Source organism: Erpetoichthys calabaricus, chromosome 13 (genome assembly GCF_900747795.2).
Source record: "Erpetoichthys calabaricus chromosome 13, fErpCal1.3, whole genome shotgun sequence".
Lineage (NCBI taxonomy): Eukaryota > Metazoa > Chordata > Cladistia > Polypteriformes > Polypteridae > Erpetoichthys > Erpetoichthys calabaricus.
Window position 1 is genome coordinate 11,798,581 of NC_041406.2, and position 23,488 is coordinate 11,822,068.

Sequence of the window (23,488 nt, forward strand, 5' to 3'; positions counted from 1 at the left end):
CGCAGGGACCTCCAGCCACTCTTTTCAACTACCTTTGCTCACCCATAATTCAGAGACTGATCCTTTACTGACATTGTTCGTTGATGGCACTGAGACTATTTTCTTAATCGACACTGGTGCCACTCGATCTACCCTCTCGCTGGCAAAGGTCCCTGCCTCGAACGAGACTGTTACTGTGCTTACTGCTTCTGGACAACCTCACCTTCTTCAAGTATCAAAACCTCTTCAAGTCCAGTCACGTCCTGGCGGACATACCTTACTGCATCGTTTTCTTTTAAATCAGCTCTGTCCAGTTAACCTTTTAGGAAGAGATCTCATGACAAAACTTTCTTTCTATTTCTATGACTGACAAAGGTTTGTTGTGTCAAATTGCCCCTTACCCCAAACCCTCTTTTGCAGCTTGGACTTTAAATATTTCCCCACACACCATTCTCCTCAAAGCCCTACACTCTTTTTCCCCCTGTCTCTTTCCCAATTTACAGGCCCCTGACATTTTACACTGTACTGCCCAATACTTCCCTATAGAAGTAGACACCCCCTGGCTAGAATCTTTCCTTACTTCTGGTACTCGCCCCGAAACCCTTCACATCTCCTGTGTTTTTATTTCATCCACAAAGGCAGCTGCTTCTGTTCATCTTACATGCTCACAGCATATATATTATCTTGGCGGCTCAGTGCCTCATATTTCCTTAGCTAAATCACGCACTGTTAAATGGGGGGAAATAGGACCATGGGTAGAAAAATGCCTTGAAAGAACAGACTGGTTACAAGTTACTCCAGGTATTTTTGATACTCCTGACCGTTTAATAACTAAAGTGGTGCTTCAAACTGATTTTTTAGTACATCGCGCTTTGTGCCGTCCTTCCTCTTTTGCTTGTTCATTGCAAACCACTTTCCCTTCTTGGCTCTCTATGCTCCCTGATTCACTATGGTCCCAGGGAAAGAATGATTATGGAAGGATAGCCCATTGTGAGCCTCTGGTGATCCACCCGAAATCCTCCTTCCGCCCGCACCGTGCCCAATATCCTCTGTCTCCCGAAGCAGAGGCTGGCATCTCCGCCGTACATTCCGATCTCGTCAAACGCGGTACCGCCGTTGGACATGGACCGTCATGCCTCAGGGATACACTGAAGCCCCTTGTGTATATGAACAAGCTCTTGCCCAAAATTTTAGAAGGCTTTTGGCCGGACGGGATACAGTATGTAGATGATATGTAGCGCTACGGAAGAAGATTGTACAAAAGATACCCAGAAATTGTTGCTGTTTTTGGGGGACAATGGCCATAAAGTTTCTAAAGTTAAGCTGCAGCTAATCAAAACAACTGTAAAATATCTAGGTCATGACATTACGTATGGAACAAGAGCTCTCTCTAGCGATCGCATTACAGCCATCCAAAATCTTCCTAGACCGGTCACAAAACAACAGGTTATGTCTGTTTTAGGTATTCTGGGCTACTGCAGACAGTGGGTTCTAAATTTTACTGAAAGAGCACAGCCGTTGCAACAATTGGCTAATACTCCTGGCATCCTCCTTTCTGGCCAGGTCCAATGGAATGAACAGGCTGAGAAGGCTCTCTGTAACCTAAAAACTGCTCTTCTATCTGCGCCCGCGCTTGGTTTGCCTGATCATTCTCGTCCATTCACTTTGTTCGTGGACGAAAAGCAGGGATTTATGAATGCAGTACTGACGCAACAACATGGAGATAAACAAAGACCGGTGGCTTATTTTTCTAAAAAACTGGATCCAGTGGCCGCAGCACTTCCTCCGTGTCTTCGTGCTGTGGCTGCAACAACAGAAGCTGTATTAGCAAGCACGGATGTAGTTCTCATGAGCCCCCTAACAGTTAAAGTGCCTCACGCTGTACATTCTATCCTAGTACAAGCCAAAACTTCACATCTCAACCAGTTACGCAGTGGTCCAAGGGGACCGCCTGCTGGAAGCAAATCGAATTTCATCAAGCTTGAGTGCACAAGCAGCTGAACTCGTAGCACTCACTCGAGCATGTCAGCTGTCCGAAGGGAAGATCGTAACAATTTATACGGATTCCAGGTATACTTTTGGAGTCTGCCATGATCATGGAGCACTATGGAAACTAAGGGGATTTAAGACCAGTACTGGCAAACCCATCCAACATCAGAAATTGATCGAATCCCTTTTAGAAGCTATAACCAAACCATCAAAGCTAGCGATTGTTAAATGTCAAGCTCACACAGGAAAACAGGATCCTGTTAGCAAAGGAAATGAATTAGCTGACCACTTTGCTAAAGAGGCTGCATATAATAACACACCAATTTCTTTATTCCAACAGAGAAATGACCAGGACCCTGATAATCAAATTATTTCTTTACAGAGTGCAGCCACGGATATCGAAAGGAGAAAATGGTCCAAAGAAGGGTCCCTCTCTGATGGAGTCTGGACTCATAAACACACTAACAAACCTTTTCTCCCAAAAGCCTCTTTCCCAGGAATGGCAAAAATCGCCCATGGCCTCGATCACGCAGGTAGAGATGCCATGGTTCGAGAGTTGAAAAACATTGGGAAGCTGTAGGTTTCTCTACATATGCAGAGCAATTTTGCAGACGCTGTGCAATATGTCAAAAGTTTAATGTGGGGAAAGGTACCCAGGTAAGTCCCGCCGTTACCCCTAATCCAATGGGTCCGTTTGAACACCTCCAAATGGATTTCATTGAACTAACCCTGTCTAAAGGGTACCGATATTGTCTTGTGATTGTCGATGTGTTCTCCCGATGGGTAGAGGCTTTCCCTTCAAAACACAACGATGCCAAAACAGTAGCTAAAGCACTAATTAAAGAGATTATTCCAAGATGGGGTATCCCTCAAAAGTTACAAACAGATAATGGCACTCATTTTGTGAACTCCGTTATAAATGAATTAACCACCTGGCTCCAAATTAATGTGCACCATTATTGTAAATACCATCCCCAAAGCGGAGGCATCGTAGAACGATGCAATGGCACTTTAAAAGCTAAACTCGCAAAAATTTGTGAACAAACTAATTTATCATGGCCGGATGCACTACCCTTAGCTTTAATGGGACTAAGGGGATGGACACACCGACAACTGGGACTATCGCCGTTTGAGATTCTGACCGGACATCCCATGCCCATTGGCATGGTTGTAGGAAATGTGAATTTGCATACTGTGGACAATGATCTTCTCTCTAGTCTTGCAGGTCTCCGAACCTCGTTGAAGGAAGTCCACCAGCAGGTTAATCAAGCCTGGAGGACCAGCCCACCTTCTAAGGATTTACCAATTCCCTTGGGCACCTGGATCCTGGTTCGAGATACTCGGAGGAAACACTGGCATCAGCCTAGGTGGAGAGGACCATTCCAAATTCTTCTATCCACACCACATGCCGTGAAAGTTGAAGGACTGCCTGCCTGGATCCACGCATCGCATTGCAAGAAATGGCTATCTTAAAAATACTTTTTCTGTTGACTGTTACCCGCACCCTCTCATGCTACCCAAGGATGGGTGGTGATCTCTATCTAAGTACTTTACCGCCTCTATGGAAAGGGCATTTATGCTACATGAGGAGCACATGTCTCGTATAGCTTCTTCCATTTTCTCCTCCCCATCCGATTTCCCCCCCCCTTCCCCTTCATCAACCATTTCAATTTAATTCTACTGCCCACATCATTTTGTTCAAAAAGGGAGGAGTGTAAAAACATAAAATGATGTAATTGAACAAAATGTATGTGTGTAAGTACAGAAAATAGAACAGAATGATCAAACTTGTTTGTGTTTTGCGTACGTGACAAAAAGCATATATACTTTCTGGAAGTTTTCTTTCAATGATGTGTGTGACAAGAAAATATACCTTTAGGGTAAAGACTTTACCAATTGGAATAATACAAAATGAGTCAGGACGCTATTTTTATTGCTTACGTGGTCAACGATCAGGAGACTAGAAAGCTATAAAAGAACAAGGATATCTGCGCTCGAGGCAGATGAAGTGCGGTGTCCTAGGACTGTATTTCTCTGTCATGTTACCCTTGCCTGGTATGTATCAATAAAAGGTTTTTACTAATTTTAATTTTCTTCTCTGTCTTCAGTCACAAAAAGTGTCCACACCACCTCACATTGGATCTGACCCGGTCTTTGAACACATCTCACCTGGTAAAGAAGGCCCAACAAAGACTCTTCTTCCTCAGGAATATGAGAAGTGCTGGATTCTCCTCTCAGCTGCTCACAAACTTTTACAGATCCGCTATATAAAGCATTCTCTGTCACAGTATGACAGTGTGGTACAGAAGCTGCACAGCACAGGACAGGATAGGAAGGACTTGGCACGGGTGGTGAGAACAGCACAGGGGATTGTGGGAAGTCCTCTCCTAAACCTGGACTCTGTATATGCTGGAAGGGTGCAGAAGAGGGCCAAATGAATAGCTGCGGATCTCACCCATATGGGAAATGGACTGTTTGTACCACTGCCTTCGGGAAAGTGGTACAGAAACATAAAAACATGTACCAGCAGACTGAAAGACAGCTTTTTCTCTAGAGCTGTGAAGTCCATCTGCCCCTGCTGATACACACACACACACACATCTACCCCTAACCTGCCCCCCTGTAGACATGCACACGCACTTTCCCTCGTAATCAAACACACACACTCATATTCCTCTCCTGCAGACCCACGCACACAGATCACTGGTCTCTGCAGACATACTACCTCAGGAAAAGTCTGGTCTTGATGATGTTTTATTGCTGCTGTCTTTTATACTTATGTTTATTTTATTATTTAGTGTATTGTGTATTTCATCAAGCTGTTATTTGTGCCAACAAATTTAACCACACCTGGGGCCAGAAATAAAACAGAAAGAGTATGATAGCTGCTGTACAGGCTTTTAAATGTTCGAAGCACAGCGTGAGATGCAGATCACAAGGCACGGCAACAGCAGTAAGCAGGCAGCTGTGTTTTTATGTGTACTAATTCTGTGTTTAAAAGTTTGTAAAATTTATACTTGCATTTTACCTGAGCACTTGTCAAAGAACTCTGTGTAAGATTATTATTCAAAATGCCTGTCTGAACTATACATGTCTGGATAGCTATGGCAAATGCCTGAGAGTTACTTAACTGCTACAGCAATTAACTTATTTTTAAGTAATACATTATTTCTGATTGTTCAATCTAGATAACATCGCTTAACTTAAAACTCAGCATCCAAAACCTCCATTTTTCTTGCCATAGAAATAATCTTTTCACCTTTTGCTTTTTGAGTATGTCTTAAAACAGTGAAAAATGTGATATCTTGTCTGACATGTCTGATTCTTTACAAACCTAAACCATTAACAAAATCTAGGTATGAAATAGTTCTAAACCAAAAAATAATGAAAACTTACCCGATAAAAAGGCAACTTTTTCTTTTAAAATTGGTAGAACTTCTATAGCCTTCATCTCATCATTTTTGCGAAACCCTGAAATACAAACAAATATTGTCATATTAGCAATATACAAATTGATGCACAATAATAAAGGCAATTACAATACTAACTCAGGCTTTCTTAAATACATATCAGAGATGAAGTATAATTTTAGTGTCAGCAAATTACAATGGACAACCTGAATAAGATTTACGAGACTTAAAAGCCTAAATTCATTTTTAAAATGGGTAAATATAAGAAAGAGCACTAAAATGTGAGGCACAGCTAATCTGTTGAAGTATAAAGTTGCATTAGTGTGATAGTTATCTCATTTTTTTTTAAAGGCCAACAAGGAACAGATAGCTTTGAAATGCATAACGCATACGTATGGTGCACATTATACTGCTGTGTCTTTTCTTTGTTTGCCTTGTGATTCTTTGTTTTTATTAAATAATAACTACTCACACAAATTTCATTCCAGGTAGACTGTTCAATAAAAACTTGGACAGAACAAAAATTTGGACAGCTTACTGAAATAAACAGGATGCATGTTTAGTTAGGTAAGCTTCAAATTATAAACAAATTAATACCATCCACTTTAAATTGAAAGACAAAGCGAATGCGCTATATTTTGAAAGGTATTTTTTAATATAAACATTAAAAAAGAATTAATCCTTGGTTTACATAAAAAGTTAAATTCACTTTTTAAATTCTGTAAGTGACAGCAAATCCCTTTCAGCTTTGACCAATTTCTGCTCGTTCTACATCACAAAACTGCTTCAACTGCTGCAGATTTTCAGGTACAGCCCATTTAAGGCCTTGCCACCAAACATCTTCCATTTGATCACTCCAAAATATGTAGGATTGTTGCCAAGCTGGAGTACCATTTTCAGTTCAGCTTTAAACTAACTAAAAATCTGACTGGGAATGTTTTTAATGGCTCTGAATTGATAAGGATCTTAATTCTGGAGAGCCATCCAGGTATATGTGCAACTGGGTATGTGTAAAAATAATACAGTGGAACCTCGGTTTGCGAGCATAATTCGTTCCGGAAATGTGCTCGTAGTCCAAAGCACTCGTATATCAAAGTGAATTTCCCCATAAGAAATAATGGAAACTCAGATTTGTTCCACAACCCAAACTATTCATATAAAAATGATTAATACAAAATATAAAGTAAAAATACATAAAACAAATTAACCTGCACTTTACCTTTGAAAAGAATCATGGCTGGTGTGAGTGAGTTTCTAAACTCTTGTGGGATTGTACCCAACGGGACGACAAACGGAAGAGCGTCCCAAAGCAATCGCAGTCTCCCAGCGCTGTAGCAGTTCTCCGTAAAAGCAAATCCGAAAAGATCGCGGACATGCTATAAGCGCCTGCCATCAATGGGTGATACAAGGAACAAGGAACATTATAAATGTGCAGGGCCCTGCCTGACTGCTGTGTCTGTGTATAAATAACCGTGCTGTTGCCGTTTCAAACTGAATATAGCTTGTGTTGCTAAAGTACTGAGACTCAGCTTCGCGTTTTAGGGTGCAAGACGGGGACAAGCACGTCACAGCACGTGCGAGCACACATACACACGCGCACACACACAGTCACAATGCTAACGCTATAGTAAACACTTTACGCTCGTACGGATGTTGACTATATGAGTGAGGCACGCCGACTCAGACGGAGAATAGGAGACGATTGCCCACAATCCCGCAGTGAGAGAGAGAAGAACCATCAGCTCAGTTGTGATCACATGACGCTCAGCAGACAAAGCATATACAGTACTACTCGTACTGCAAGACCTCGCTCGTCTATCAAGTGAAAATTTATTAAAAATTTTTGCTCGTCTTGCAAAACACTCGTAAACCAAGTTACTCGCAAACCGAGGTTCCATTGTACCTGAAATGGGCAAAAGTAGATTTTATCAAACATTCCCTTACTGTAGCCAATTAGATTAATTACAGACTTACAAATCCAATGAATATTGGTGTAAAAACCTACATGATCACACCAAATGGCCCTTTACACTTAGAATATGCTGGGTATCTCTGGCACTGTCCTCCAGTGGTTCACGTCCTACCTGACTGATAGGCAAGAGTTTGTTAGTCTTGGCAACAGCAAATCCAGCTCAGCGCCAGTCACACAAGGAGTCCCTCAGGTCTGTCCTCGGTCCTCTGCTTTTCTGTATTTACATGCTTCTCCTTGGCCATATTATCCGTAGCTATGGACTGGGTTATCATTTTTATGTAGATGATACTCAACTCTACATCAATGTTAAAAGTGGAACTTCATCGGAGCTTTCTCAGCTCACAACCTGCCTTAGTGAAATTAAAACCTGGATGGAGCAGAACTCTTTACAATTAAACTGCAATAAAACTGAACTCCTGCAAATTGGCACTAAAGTGTTACTTAATAAAATGAGCTCCTTCCCAGTCTATCTTGGCGGTGATCGTGGGCTGCATCAGGGGTGGGTAGGAGGAGGAGTATAGGAACCTCATAAAGGACTTTGTTAAATGGTGCGACTCAAACCACTTACACCTGAACACCAGCAAAACCAAGGAACTGATGGTGGATTTTAGGAGACCCAGGCCCCTCCTGGACCCGGTGATTATCAGAGGAGACTGTGTGCAGAGGGTGCAGACCTATAAATACCTGGGAGTGCAGTTGGATGATAAATTGGACTGGACTGCCAATACTGATGCTCTATGCAAGAGAGGACAGAGCCGGCTATATTTCCTTAGAAGACTGGCGTCCTTCAACATCTGCAATAAGATGCTGCAGATGTTCTATCAGACGGTTGTAGCGAGTGCCCTCTTCTACGCATTGGTGTGCTGGGGAGGCAGCATAAAGAAGGAGGACGCCTCACGCCTGGACAAACTGGTGAGGAAGGCAGGCTCTATTGTAGGCATGGAGCTGGACAGTCTGACATCCGTGGCAGAGCGACGAGCACTCAGCAGGCTCCTATTAATTATGGAGAATCCACTGCATCCACTAAAAAGTGTCATCTCCAGACTGAGGAGATCGTTCCTCCCCCAAACTATGCGACTCTTCAATTCCACCCGGGGGGGGGGGGGGAAACGTTAACATTATTCAAAGTTATTGTCTGTTTTTACCTGCATTTTTATTACTCTTTAATTTAATATTGTTTTTTGTATCAGTATGCTGCTGCTGGAGTATATGAATTTCCCCTTGGGATTAATAAAGTATCTACCTATCTATCTATCCATCTCATCAGACCTGCCTCTACTGTAAAGAATCTTGGTGTCATTTTTGATTCCTCCCTTTCTTATTCCACCCACATAAATCACATTAAGAAACTTTCTTACTTTCACCTCCGTAACATATTCCGTGTTCGCTCCTTCCTCTCCTTCTCTAATGCTGAGAAACTTGTCCATGCTTTTATCACATCCTGCATAGATTATTGTAATTCCCTACTGGCAGTTGCCCCTTTTAATCTTCTATCACAGCTCCAGCTTATTCAAAACTCAGCTGCAAGAGTCCTTACTCGAACCAGCAGCAGCGAGCACATCACACCCATCCTGCTCTGTCTTCACTGGCTCCCTGTGTCTTACAGGATCGAATAGAAAATCCTACTAATAACCTACAAAGCCTTAAATAACCTCGCACCAAACTATATCAGTGACCTTCTCCATCACTATGTGCCTGCCTGCCCACTAAGGTCCTCTGATTCTGGCCATCTTGTTATGCCCCACACTAATCTACACTCCATGGGTGACAGGGCCTTCAGCTGTATAGCGCCCAGACTCTGGAATGACCTACCGAAATTAATCAGGTCAGCAGACTCCATGAATTCTTTTAAAAAACAACTCCAAACTCATCTGTTCAGGAAGGCTTTTAGTTCTACTTGACTTTATTACCCTTCTCTCAGTTTACCTCTCTGTCAGGATGCTCATGTAACCTGTGTGTGTGTGTGTGTGTGTGTGTGTGTGTGTGTGTGTGTGTGCAAGACCATCAATTATGTTGTTTGTTTTTCTTTCTCTGAATTCACTGTCGTAATCTTCTTTATTTATTTATCTGGTTTGTACAATGCTATATACTGTATACCCCGCCGTTCTTTCTTATATTCTGTAAGTGCCTTGAGCATGGGAAAGGTGCTATAAATGTATTATTATTTATTATTATTTATTCTCTGATAGAGATTTTGTTTTTCTGGCTGCTGTTCTGTGAATACAAAGCTACGACAGTTTTTGTCACATTGTTGATATATGAACATTGATTACAACAATGTAATTCTGGAAAATAATTTACAAAGACACAAAGAAAATACTAAAAGTTAATCTCAGAAGTGCTTTACAAAGTGCACCAATTAGCAGTGAAGTTTGGCATTTCAAGGAGACTACTATGCATATGCATATGTGCAAGCAGTTTTCCAATTCAATTAGAATTCACACCGGACACTGAGCAACCATCAATCTCTATATATAATCTTCATTTGGATCTTGATCTTCGTTTGTCCGCAAATGAATTAGATGAAGCACTAGATGGTAGTAGAGAGACAGCTAAAACATAGGCATTGCATTAAGAATCTCCTCCAGGCTTATACTACTGAAGACTGTAGTACTCCAGTCACACCTCAAAACACAGACATTCAAACTAAACAAATTGTTGTGCTTTAAATTCACTAATCTTTATATATAATCTTCATTTGGATCTTAATCTTTGTTTGTCCGCGAATTCATGTTCAGCCGACACGGTATCCTTCAATAAGGGCGTGCACAGAAAGGCGAGCTTCAAAAGGGTGACCTCAATTGGGCGCATCGAATAAAGGCAAACGCAACAAAATTATTGCAGAAAATTTATTAGCCAAAGGCAATGATTGAACGTATAAAATGGCAAAAGCAAGAATATCAAAACATCCAATTAATTAATGCATGAACTTCTAAGCGAGACAAACATTTTCCAATCCTATATTCAGTGCATTTCCAGATGTGTTTCCCGTTGATAGTTTTCTCCTTTCTGAATGTGTAGCCTTCGACTACGAGTAGATCTGCACCTTTGTTGCTATTCACATATTCCAGAGCCATTTGAACTAAATTATCTACGAACACCTTTATTCACCGCGCCCAATTCAGGTCGCCCTTTTGAAGCTCGCCTTTTTTTGCGCGCCCTTATTGAATAGAACATATAAGTCGGACACACTTCTGTGATTTTCCATCAGTCGGCGTTTGGAGTTCAAGAAAGAAACATTGGTTCTTCCTTACTCTTTGGATTGCCACAAAGCAACCTGCGAGATTGGACAACGTGAAGACGCCGCTTATGATTAACCATCCATAAGTCGTGGGAAGAGAACCAGAAATGCTCCTCCACCACCACATAATTACTATTAGGACAGTGATTCCAAGTAGGCCGTTCCTATAAAGTCAATGTCCAAGGGTTTTGTTTTGTAATTTTGTTTCCCTTATAAAAAATCATAATGCTGTGCGACGAAGGGCCAGTTCACGACTGACAGCCACGTTTAAACAGGGAGCCCTTCACAGACAACTTTAACACGCGCAACGTAGTTGGGCGCACATGGCTAGTACATAATATATTTCCAAAGTGGATCACCTCTCGAAATAAAAAAAAAAAACAGCCATTTCTTTTCTGATGAAGAACTATAAGCTAATATTGCAAAAAATAAAATTAAACTAGAAACTTCAAAAAAAAAAAACAAACTAGTGCACCAACTTGGGTTGTAAATAAATAAAACTCTGCATACTCTGCAATATCACAACAACCTACACACACAATTTATGACTGAAAATTCCATATCCCACTGCTTCATAACCAACACTATAATATTCAAGAGCCAGATTTAGTGCAAATAAATTTTTGTATGGTTTAAGGAACAAAAAATATCACTGAGGTTACAACATTGCCAACACAATTAAAAACTGTCCCTGAAGCAAAACTTGCTGCACAAAGGCATTTATATATTTTAGTCAGCACAGCCAAAAATGAAAATTAGTTTGCATAAACGGGTCAGCTTTAGAAGTTTTCACAGAAACACATGTGGCAAAAAGCTTTATTCAATGTATGACTTCTGACCTTCCCCAGAAACTCCACAAAGATATTTTTATGGTCTCATTTTTTTGGTTTCAGGCAAAAGATCATACAAACAGTAGCATACTAGACACAACAGAGTATGGAAATAAAACTTCATCAATTTATTGAGATTAGATGGTTAAAAACTCTCAAAAGCAACAGAACCAAGCACACATTACATTTAGGTATATCTTTAATTACCTTTAATTGTTGCAAACTGTCCACCGGGGTTATTCCGAACCACAAAGAGAAAGTGCTAAAACCACAAGAACAGGAGTGGATTTGCCCTTTGTCAAATGTCTCACTTTAATGCAATTGCACCCAAATGTTTTTTTGTACAGCAGGCTGAAATGTAACGAAGAAGGCCCAAGGGAAAGCAGATGTGGGGTGTGGGGTGTTGCCTGTTATAATACTTTTTGTTTTTGTCCAGTCATGAATTATAAATGACAGTCTCAATATCATGAAAAGACAGTGCCAAATTGTGAGGGACTAAACAGACAAAAACCTTATAGGTCAATAGTTAATATGCTTTATTCTGTAAGGGGCTCAAGTAAGCTGCACAACTAACCATTATTTCAAGTGTTATTAACATTATCAGCTCTCACATTATGTGGTCATGCTCCACAATCGTGAATGCAGTCTCTTTCCTGCTCTACAATGTTCTGTGAGATTTCTTCACTGTTGTAAGTTAACCTACTTTCATGAAATGTAAATACCTTTTTCAAGACTCGCTTTCTTTGCAAATAATTTTTTTCACCTTCATATAAAGTATTTCTTTTGCTTATTTAATTTAAACCTGCCACTTCTGTGTTTACTGCTTCCTTTGGTCCCCTCCATATAGAACCTCAATCATGAATATTTACACAGCTGTGGTTTAAAAGTAAAATAGTTCCAAATGGGTACAGTTGTGTTGCTTTCGGAAGAAAAGTAGTGTTTTGTAGAAAAACTGAAAAGTGCCCGGAATGGACACAAGTCTTAATGTCTCAAGGTGTTTACGTCTTGAGGAATGTGATTTTGCGTCTTTGTATACCGACACCTTTTCTAAAATGAATATTTTTAGGCAGTTGCCCTTATGCAAAAATCACTCCTCTATCTCTGAAAAGACTAAACATTCCACCCCAAGTCTCAGAAAACGCTTTTAATGATATTCAGACTATTTATAGTATATTACTATATGATAATTGCAACAGTCTTAAGTATAAAGCATGAAAACAAGAATTTGATATGCCTGCTGGTAACATTATACTTTGCTAAAAAGACTCCTTTAAAGAAGAGGTTCCTTTATATTAAGGTCATTGCTGAACAGCATAATTCACTTTTTTGATTCTGTTACAAAATTATTTATAGGCACAGACAGACTGCAATTTAAATTAAACTGGATGAAAGGACGGATGTACAGACAGGTATTATGTCACAAAATCAAGCCCACTACCAAAGGCTTAGCTTAAGAAACAGTCAGGGTCAGACATGCACTGAAAAGAAAAGTTCATATGTGAAATTTGGGGAGTCTCCAAGGTTCAGAATTGGGGTTTGTCAATCTTGGGGTTTCATCAAATGGTCAAGCATGGATGGGGATGAGAATGACAAGAAGGCATGTGCTTCAGGCCTACTACAGAACAAAATCTGTTAAAGCCCCAACACTGGGTGGTAGGGCTGGTCCAGAGGTCTGAAACTCTGTGGTGAACTTAAAGAACTCCAAGGTCGCCACTGTTAGTGATTAAGACACCGGACTGTAAAATATAAGTAACTGCACAGGCTTCAAAATACACATAACCTGTGAAAATGAGCGTAAGATCTAGTTTAATAACTGTCAAGTGCTGGAAATATCAGTGTGATGTCAGATGGTCTCACGTGACTGACTGTAAATGTAAAAAAAAAAAAAAAACCACTTTTTTTTTTTTTTTAACCACAGCTTGGTGGCATTTTGAGGTTAAACATTTCTACCATGATGTTGAATTACCTCATTAAATCACATTAAGAATGCATTTGAATTTTTAAACTCTGGCTGAAGTTAGATGCTCTTACACTACTCTGAGTTACAACCCCTGTGAAGCGAGTATGTGGCTTTATTGCCGAGCCTTAACTTTAACAGAAATAACAGAAATTAAAATAATAAACATCATATTAAACTGACACACCATGAAAGAAGATAACTATTAGTTTTTCTGCTTAATACCTAGTTTTATAATTTTCTTGCCCACTGTTGACAATGTTTACATTACAAAGTCGTTATTTTCAAAGACTTTAATACCTCTATTTCTATTCTTAAAAGTAATAATAATTTTATGCTATAACATTTCCAGAATGCTTACTTGGAACTGATATGAAATTATAGATACTGTGAAACTCCAGGATGGACTATCACAACAATTATGAAACAAAGAGCAGAGTACAGTAAACTAAGAGGTGACTCAGAAGTGCAATTAACACAATGTTTGTAACAAAAACTTCACACTACTCTTAACAGAGTACAAACACTATATGTTCATCAAGAGACATTTTAATTATGACTGCACAGGTTTAACGAGTAAAGTTATTACTCTGATATGGAAAAAGTAATTGTGTTTATCTAAACTGTCAGGGACACATGAATCTGTTTGTAAAGGACCTGGAGAAACTTGAAACACCCCAGTTGTAGCATTCTTGGAAATGCCAGTCTTGTGTAAATTCTTTATTGTTTGTAACAAAAGACATATTTGCTTAAATTTCTAACCATATTAGGAATCACCAAGGGAGCACAGCTTTCACTGATAGCTTTTCTTCCACCATTACTGAAGCATGTATGTGGTGGTCATGTTTTTTTTTTTTTTTTTTTTAATTGAACTTCCTAACTGGAAACAAGCATTACATATAACACCTATAACAACACAATTAAAAAAATAATGCAAAACACAAAAGAATGCAAACAGAACAAATGAACACTTTAACAAAGACAACAATAAAATGGCATCTGAATGTTTTTTTATTACCACAATCTCTTTATGAAGGTCTTTCAGAAGAACTAAATTGGTAAAATTTCCAATACCAAAACCTGAAGCCGCAAATGTTTTTAAATCAAATCCACCCATAAAGTGTACAGCAATTATTAATCGCTTTACACGCATTCTATCAGTCACTCCGGCTTCAAACACACAGATGTAAAACATTCCTCCTAACCAATCATATCCCTTGCCCCCAGAGTGACGTCACCATTTCAAACCAGGCCAAAATGCAGACTTTGCAGCAGCACTTCCACTGCAGTATCTGCAGTAATCCAGAAAGCTCAAGATGGCAGTCAATCCCAATGTTTTAACACAATTTGAAAACAATACATTGAGCAATTTTCAAATATTACTTTAGAATAACTTGTCAATGCACTCAATCGGATTACTGCTCAAAACTAAACTATAGCAACTGTTGGTGAACATTATCAAAGCATCATGATGCTTTTTTTCATTTGCATTAATTTTATCATCTTACTATAGAAAAAGACGATGAATAAGGAGAATAACACGAAAAAATGCAACTCCCAGATATTCACAGATCATATTCCCACTATAGTACGTAAAAATTTACAACTCAAAAAAAACACAAAGGAAAGAATGTTAGACATTTCAGAGAAACAATAATTTGTCTTCCTTAGAGGTATGTGTGTGGTTTTGTGGATGACTGTTTACCAATAAAGTAAAGGTACTGAAGGTACAAGTAATTGGCATTTCTGAAAAAAAGAAAATTTCTCTCTTTGTGTGTTAGCATGTAGTGTTTGCAGACTAATATTTTTAATTGTTATCAGGCAAATTCCAAATGACAGACATATTTGTCAAAATGATGCCCCACAGAAGACATCTGCGCAGAACAACACTGTACCATGATATTACATGGAAGGCTTTTCCAGCAGCAGTGGAAGCAACACCGTCTCCTGTGTGGGATTATGCACAAAGACAGTGTTTAACATTTCTATGAGAAAGAAAGACAGCATTTGGATTTTATTCAATGTGAAATTCAATTCCTATACAATTCACAAAAACATTTAACTTTCTGAGTGATTCATCAAGGAAGCCCTTATTCAGAAACTCTTGGTGAAAATAGAACTTGTGGTAAAATGTCTCATCTGACAAGAGCCTTTTTTATTCATATGCATGTCATAACACATTTTAATGCCAGAAATAAATATTTATGGGGTTGAACTTAAACTACTACTTTAAATAAAATACAGAAAAGAAAGTGATTGCCTAAAAAAAGGGCATTGCAGCTATGTAACTGGGATACATAAAAAAGTCAAAATTATAACAAGGAAATACATATCACTCAGAATGTTATTGTATTTATTGTCTTGCCCTTCGAAACCATCAGAAGACCTAATCCAAGTGAAGGAAATTACATAACGGCATCACAGAAGGGAAACAAGCACCTGGATTTAAACACTATGAACAAGTGTCATCCATCTGAGGAGATGACTTCTCATTGCTCACAGCCATGTCACATTAGAAGACTTTACAAGTTGTTTTCAGTTGTAGCTTTCCTTTACATAATCTTAGCCAATCAGAAGCAGTCTGCAACAGGCCTCAATGAAGCAGACATTCCCAGCAATTCCCTCCAACTAGAACATGACTCAATCTAACAAAAACCAATAGGTTTGATTTCGTCTTTAGTCATAGGGGTGGGCCCTGTGTGCATGACAGAGTTGATAACCAATGAATGCTCATCCAAAGTACAATGTATAGAATGCAGAGATGGGCAACAAAGTATGCTGGACCTCACAAACAAAAGAAAAGCTTGCCTGTCTGATGTCTCGTATTTTACATAGCAAAACACAATGCAAAAAAGAAAAAAAAGAGCAGAGACTGCAGCTGATCTCGCTATACCTTTTAACTCTTTGTACAGCACTGGCTCCATTAGGTAGCATACACTGGCTGTCAGAAAAAGGTGAAAGCTCGACTAGGCTGGAACGTCATCATGCATTGGCTAAATGCCCAGCAATTTTAACATAAAATATGGTCAAGTGACAAAAATCAGTAACTGATGTCAATAAGTCTGACATACCCTATGACTAGAAGATGCATAATGTGACATCAGGTTTAGCAGACCATTATATCACCACAAAAGTGAATGTTCAAGTGTAATCAAAACTGCTGAAATGTACTGTCATGTGATAACAATTACCTGCCGTTCTCAGGTGCATGTCTCCAACAGCCTAGAGTATAAAACTAACAACAGACATCGAATAGACTGCCATAAGTTAAACACATCAGACAATGTCTAAGAAATACATATTAAGCCAATTAAAAGTATGAACACCTTTGAAAATATACACATTTTATTGCTATGCAACATTAAACCACATAGGATTTAATTTGAATTTTTTTTTAAAAGCTCCTCAACAGAGGGCAGAGTGGTGGCTCTGAGGCTAGGGATCTGTTCCGGTAATCAGAAGGTTGCTGGCTCGAATCCTATAAATGCCAGAAGAGACTCTACTCCGATTGGGCCCCTGAGCAAGACCTTAACCTGCACTTGCTCCATCCTAGGTATGATGTTAATCTGCATCTAGTTATGCAAGCAGGTCCTCTAACTTGCAGGGAAAAACCCAAGGGATGGTGGCAGGATTGGCACTCCAGCCAGTGTAAGAAAAACTCAAATTGTTCAGTGTGGTGGTGCTGAGGTGTCACCCATTGCACGGCTACACTTGGATCTCAATTCGGGTAGTTCGCCGCATGGTGGGTGTAATCAGAGCATGCTTCCAACCTCCTGGGGCAGACAGGTAAAGCTGAAGAACAGTTGCTGTTTCATAATACACAGTAGATTGGATTGCACTGGAACATGAAACTCATTTACTGTGTGGTGACAAAGGCAGATGTACTTTTAAGGGGAATTTACCTGAACCAAAAGGACATTTTACCAGTGTACTCTTTTTTGATGTTTGTGGAGGCAGGAATGGGACCATCTTAGGATTCAGTTTCAATTTATGATCAGGGCAATATACCTTTCTGAAAAGATGTAAATTTTCACTATGGTGAGACCTTTCCTTCCATATTTGAATTTGAAAGTGATGCTGTTTACTTCAATGAATGTAAAAGTTAATGTTTACTGTTACTGCTCTCCCTTTGCTTTACAACTCACAAGTCAGCAATACATCAGGAATGTTTGGAATTCAAATGTTATTTCGATTGGATGTTTTTATGTACATTATAAAATGTAGACTTTGCTATCACAAAGAGAAATTTGTTTGCAGATGGTAAAAATAATATAGGTGCTCGATAACAGTTTATAAATGTTTAAAATGTTTAGCTTTGAATTTTTTATGTAGGGTTTAGGAAAAAATCATTTAAATAAATTGCTGCTACTTGGAAAATAAGAGAGATGGAATCTCAATGCTGAAACAAGTATCATGAAATACTACAGTGTGACACCTCTGTATTACACTTGCATCCCTAAAATGAAATAACTACGCAGATAATATGGCACTACCTGGGGCTGCATAGGGCCATGAAGAAAATAAAGAAAAAAGAAAAAAAAACAGAAAAATAATGCTCAGTATTACATCACCATCACAATGTGCCTACCATTGTTTCTCAGTCATATTTGAATCTATATTCTACTAACTACCTGAGCTCAGTCAAAGCCCTTAAAAAATTATCACTTTTAATTATATTAAAAGTCTGAATACTGATTATCCATTTATGGAGTGTAAGTACAGCAAAATTGACTAATAAGATGTGACTTGTAGTGAAAGCTACACAGAGGAATTGTAATTGAGGGAGCAACCTCAACAGGATATAATAAATCGAGACAAACACCAGCATCTACCAGTGATAGTAGATAAACCACAGGAATAAACTCTAAAAATAACTTGACACCAATGTCCAGTCACGGTGCTTCTCTCACAGCCAACTGTATGTTACTTGCTTAAGGGTCTGCAGTAGCAGTCTGTTAATTTGTTCTTCTGACAAAGATAAAAATCTGTTTAACTAGAGTAAAAACATTTAACTCATTGCTTCTTTTAAAAATTGCTGATTGACAAAAAAATGATTGACATTAATCAGAATGTTTTGAATCAACTATTTCTAAAGGGTTTATTTGCAGACAATCATGAAACACCATGTTGCTTAAGCATCCAGAACAAACGAACGAAAGAAAGAGCTTTTTCCTCTGCCAATTTCACCTTTGCATCAACTCACCAATCAGGTTGAACTGCTGAGTGATGGGTAATATATTTAAAGGGGTAGGTTCACTTAATATTCACAGTTAACATACAAGACCATACACACCGATGTTACCTTAAAGAGACCTATACAATGACAGAAAATCAAATTTCTCATTTTGGAGAAATTTTTAGCATACCAGTAAAATGGTTGTTAAGCCGTTGTTAAGTCATTTCAATTCAAATCAAACTTCTATCACAATTGACTGATAAGAAGATAATCAGCATGAAGATAGCAAATTAACTCTAGACAAACCAAATATTAATAAAGGCAATTAGTTCTGTGATAAAAGTAAAGCCTGGGATTTTGAAACAACAACAAAAAATGTTGCTAAGAGTTTTCTATGATCCAAACTTATGCGGTACAACAAGTTATTAAATTCAACGGTTCAATTACTTTTTCAACAGCACACTGTGAATTTGGATGGGTGTCCTCAACAAAGACATGAAAATTTACAATCATGTGTTATTGGTGCAAGCACATTGTGTCTGTCTATACTTGTACTTTGGTGAAGATCAGATGACGTTTTATAAACAATGAAGAAAACCAGGTCATTCCAAAAGGATGACATTTTTTTTCTTTCCACTGTAAGATATTTGTGTAATCTTTATTACTTAGTTTAGATTAGTTTAGGCTCTGGTTTCTCAAATTCTGAATTGGATTGGATATATGATTTGTTGCAGGTAATATACAATGAAAGGTAATTCTCATGTAAGTTCAGGACCTGCATAAAAATAACTTAAAATTTTAGTTAATAAATGTTGAACTGAAACAAGACATCAAAAACAATACTGCAGGAACTTCTCAAACAAGGGATGTGCTTGCAAAACACCAAAAGGGAAAAAGGAAAATGCTAAAGCCCCCTTGAAGTCTTGGGAATCCAATGCAACTTCTCAAAAGTGCACTGTGCAGAAAATATAGACAAATACACAAATATACAGTTAGCAAATAGCAGCAACAGATATCTTAATTATAAAATGAGGTAAAATACTAAGGAGAGACCTTCTAGGGTGACACAGTAGTATTTTAAATATTACAACAAAAAAAATGCCTCAAAAATCCAAGTTTTTTTTTCTTTGCTGATTGCCATTGCCAGTCAGCTAGCCAGACAGAAAGTGAAGGATGATCAAGTGTCATAATGAACAACTCATCATAATGCTGATGAAGCAATAGCCACATTTTTATCCTTGCAAATGTAGGACATTATTAGCTCTCATGGAAAAAACAATTGAAATAAAAATGGAAAAAGTAGCAAAAACAGCTGCAGGCCATGTTTGATGGGTGGGTATATCTGGAGCCAAACATAACAGGTGAGATGACTTTTTTAGATTTCAGCCTTGACAGCTGCTTTGGTACAACTGTGCTGCAACTAGTTATCAAGTCACTGTGAAATGTAAGACAGTCCAACTAATTCAATGACAAATAGGCTGGAAAACACACAGCAACAAAATATAATCAAGTTGCCTTTACCTAGTTTACTTTTTGCAGACACAGCTCCTGTTCTTAAGCTGTACGTAATCCTCCATATATTCTTTTAAACTTAATGCACAACAAACCTTTTTCATCCTCATTTATTCTACATTTTGAAGGCATTTGTCTCTTTCAACTTCAAGTTTTTTTCTGTAAAAATGCTGCTGGTCATCTCAAATGGGACTAAAAGATTCAACACAGCATGATCTGGGTTTGGCATACAACAGAATACAATTCAGATTCTGTTTCACCAGTATTCTCACAGACTCTTAATTTTCATTATACGCTTCCTAAAGAAAACAACATATGGATACAGATGGTACCTTCATGGAAGGCAAGAAACCTTCTGCCAGCAGTTAAACCACATCACTTTTTTTTAACTATCTGATCTTTGCTATCTTATCTTTGTAGATGACTACAAACTTCTCTTTTCATTATGAACAAAGAATTGCTTCCTGATACTAATCATGTTATAGTTGAAAACAAAGAAACCAGTAGTCCAATATCTCCCAGAGGCCATAAAAAGACCAAATAACATACTCTACATTTGTTTGACAGGTTATCATTTCAGAGTCTCCATGGATTAAATGTCACCAGAAAGAGAGACTTAAATATAAAGGAAAACCTTTCATAATCTTATCAGGACCATCCAAAGAACACCCACATTAGGAGCTCTCCATCATATTTTAGTCATACCTTTTCACTAGGTTAGTAAAGCTATTATTAATAACAAGACCAATAGACCTGCATCTTGAAGAGATGAATGAAAAGTGTTTGCTTCTCTTTGGCCTATGCTTGTATTTGATTTGTACAGAAGAGAGGACAGTCTGTCACAAAAGTCCCAGTCCTAACAAGGGAAGTAACAGATCTTCATGTATGTACATTTATTCTTATATTTCTCAGAGGACACCAAATTTGAGCTCCTGAAATTGACATTCCTTCTTTATTCTTTATTATTCCTTCCTAAGTAAAAGAAGTGAGCGGGTGAATAAATATACAAAAACATGGTGTTACATCAAGAACACAAACTGGCGCACATGTCTTCTGTTGCCCTAACTCTCTTTGGGCCCTGAATGCTAGATCATATTCTGTATTCAGTAGAAATAGCTACCCATCTGGGATTTTCATATTCTACAGTAAAAAGTGCAATACACAAAATTCATCCAGTGTCTGGCAGTTCTGTTTATGGCAGCAGCATTAAAAACTCATAATATTTTGCACATTTAAAACTGTGCTGAGAAGTGCTCCAACTTACAGGGAAAACTTGGGGGTTGGTGAATAAATATATAAATATTTTGTCAATTATGACAGACAGCTTCAGGCTGAACACAAATATAATTTCATAGAAACTATATCATATAGGAATTTGGAGAAACATGAAATAACTTTAATTTTGCGTGCTTAATTGCTTAATGATGCTGACACACTGCAGTAGTTCAATAGAACTAAAAATATTATGCTAATGAATTAAATGTGATGCTTCTTTTTTCAGCGTCCAACAACAGTCGACCAGCATTGATGGAGTCCACTTGCCCTCATACCTCTTTTCCATTATTGTAATGCTCTGGTGAAACTTTCCACATTGTTTGTCAGTTAGCACTAAGATTAGCAGGGGAAGTCCAAATGTGGATGCAAAAAAAATTCATCTTCAGCGACATGCTACACTTCATGGGGTTTTTTATGTTTGAAGCATGTTGTCAAACAGGTGGATGTGGTATGCTGCTCTGTAACTACCAAAAAAAAAAAAAAAATCCCAAAATCACACTTGAATACATTCCAGGCGATTTCCTTTGACCCCCCCATAAGCAGATCTTTGAACCGCTTGTCACAGACAGCATGTCTAATTTGTGAACAGACAAAAATGGCTTCATTATTCCTGGCATCAGTTACTTGTGGAAATATCTGTTTCAAACATCAAAATCCTTTGCCTGCCTTGTTCACTGCTTTCATTACAATTTTCATTAATCCAAGTTTTTTATGAAGAGAAAGCAAAAAATATTTTTGTTGGATTGACAAGTGGTTTGTGTGGCACACTTTTCTAAATGCCTTTGAAGTGGCCAGATCTTTTTAATGTAATAAGACTCTTTAGCATGGCTGTCTTTTTCACAAATGGACTGCATTCCAAGTAGCAGTGCCACTATTTTTAGATTACCACAGATGTTCCAGTTGTTATGTCTTATCCATAATCATATGAGTGGAAATCTAAAAAAAAAACAGCAATTTCAATAAAACAGTACATGACAGGAAAATTTAAAGGAGATTGTTGTGACCAGAAATCTATAAAAATCACCCGAAGTGTTCGGGAAGCAAAACCTTCATTGCCCATCATACCCTGCAATTCCAAGTCATGTAAGTGGACATCCTCATGGAGAAAAGACCGAGTAACTGTAGTCATATAACATGCTCGCCAACTGAAAGATGAGTAGTGTGCTATTGGCCTAACATTTTAATCTTTCCCTTTATGTTCTGTAAAGGCTGCCCTGGCACACATTCTAGCTTATCAGTCATCTCATTTCCCTTGTCTTTACTTACCCCTTCCCCGCCCCATTCACCTTTTCAGACATGCAACTGTTTAAGACTTAATAGCCGAAACATACTGTAGATCTCCAGACTTCTTTATATTTTCAGAATAAAAACATTATTTTCTTGCTTTTAAGGATGATTATTTTGAACAAGTTCTGCTTTTTTTAAATAATATATTAAAGCTTTTTTGCCCTGCTACACTTCTGGCCATATCCTGCTGATGACACAGTAAATAGTACTTGTTATCCACTGAAAGTTTGGCTCTTTTACAAAGAACACTAACTAGAAGATAAGTGTCCCTGAAAACAGACCTCAGCACCAAATCAGAGTTGAATGCATGATTTTAGGAATGTTTCCAACAGGCCCTCACTGAACAGGGTACAGAACAGATTCAAAAGAAGGAGGTCTAACATATTAGAAACAAAATAGAACTGACAGACATCACATTACACAGTGAACACAACATGCTTCAAAAATACAGTCTGAGTAATTGCAAAAGTACAAGTATAAAATTCGACATTTCAACTGAAAAAAAGAAAAACAATGTCTAATAACAATGAGATGTGGCTCTAATTTTCTCTACCATCCTGTAGTGAGAACACTGGAGCTTTTTTTTGTTTGTTTTTTAAATTATTACTTTTATTATAGCAGCAATACTGTGGTATGCAAATAGTGTGGAAGATTTGTTAATAGTCAACAAAGGTTGTAAAACCATTTAAAATTTTAAAAATGTCTTTTTTTGAAAGCAAATACATGAAAATGCTACACATAATGAGAGGTTCCACCTCCCTTGACAATTTTTTGGGCTAAGCTGTTTCATAGTGCAATTAGTTCTAAACATTACCTACAGTTTAATGTTCTGTTTAGTTTACAAACACATCAGACCAACA

General features: G+C 38.2%; 1 protein-coding gene across 4 annotated transcripts in view; it reads right to left on the reverse strand.

Annotated features, from left to right (window-relative positions):
- The window catches only part of triob (trio Rho guanine nucleotide exchange factor b), a 317,404-nt gene that overhangs the window by 181,670 nt on the left and 112,246 nt on the right, over positions 1-23,488 (reverse strand). For all 4 annotated transcript variants that reach the window (XM_028817964.2, XM_028817963.2, XM_028817965.2 and 1 more), the window contains exon 3: positions 5,365-5,439. In XM_028817964.2, coding sequence (XP_028673797.1) covers positions 5,365-5,439 — 75 coding nt within the window. The remainder of the gene's footprint in view (positions 1-5,364; positions 5,440-23,488) is intronic.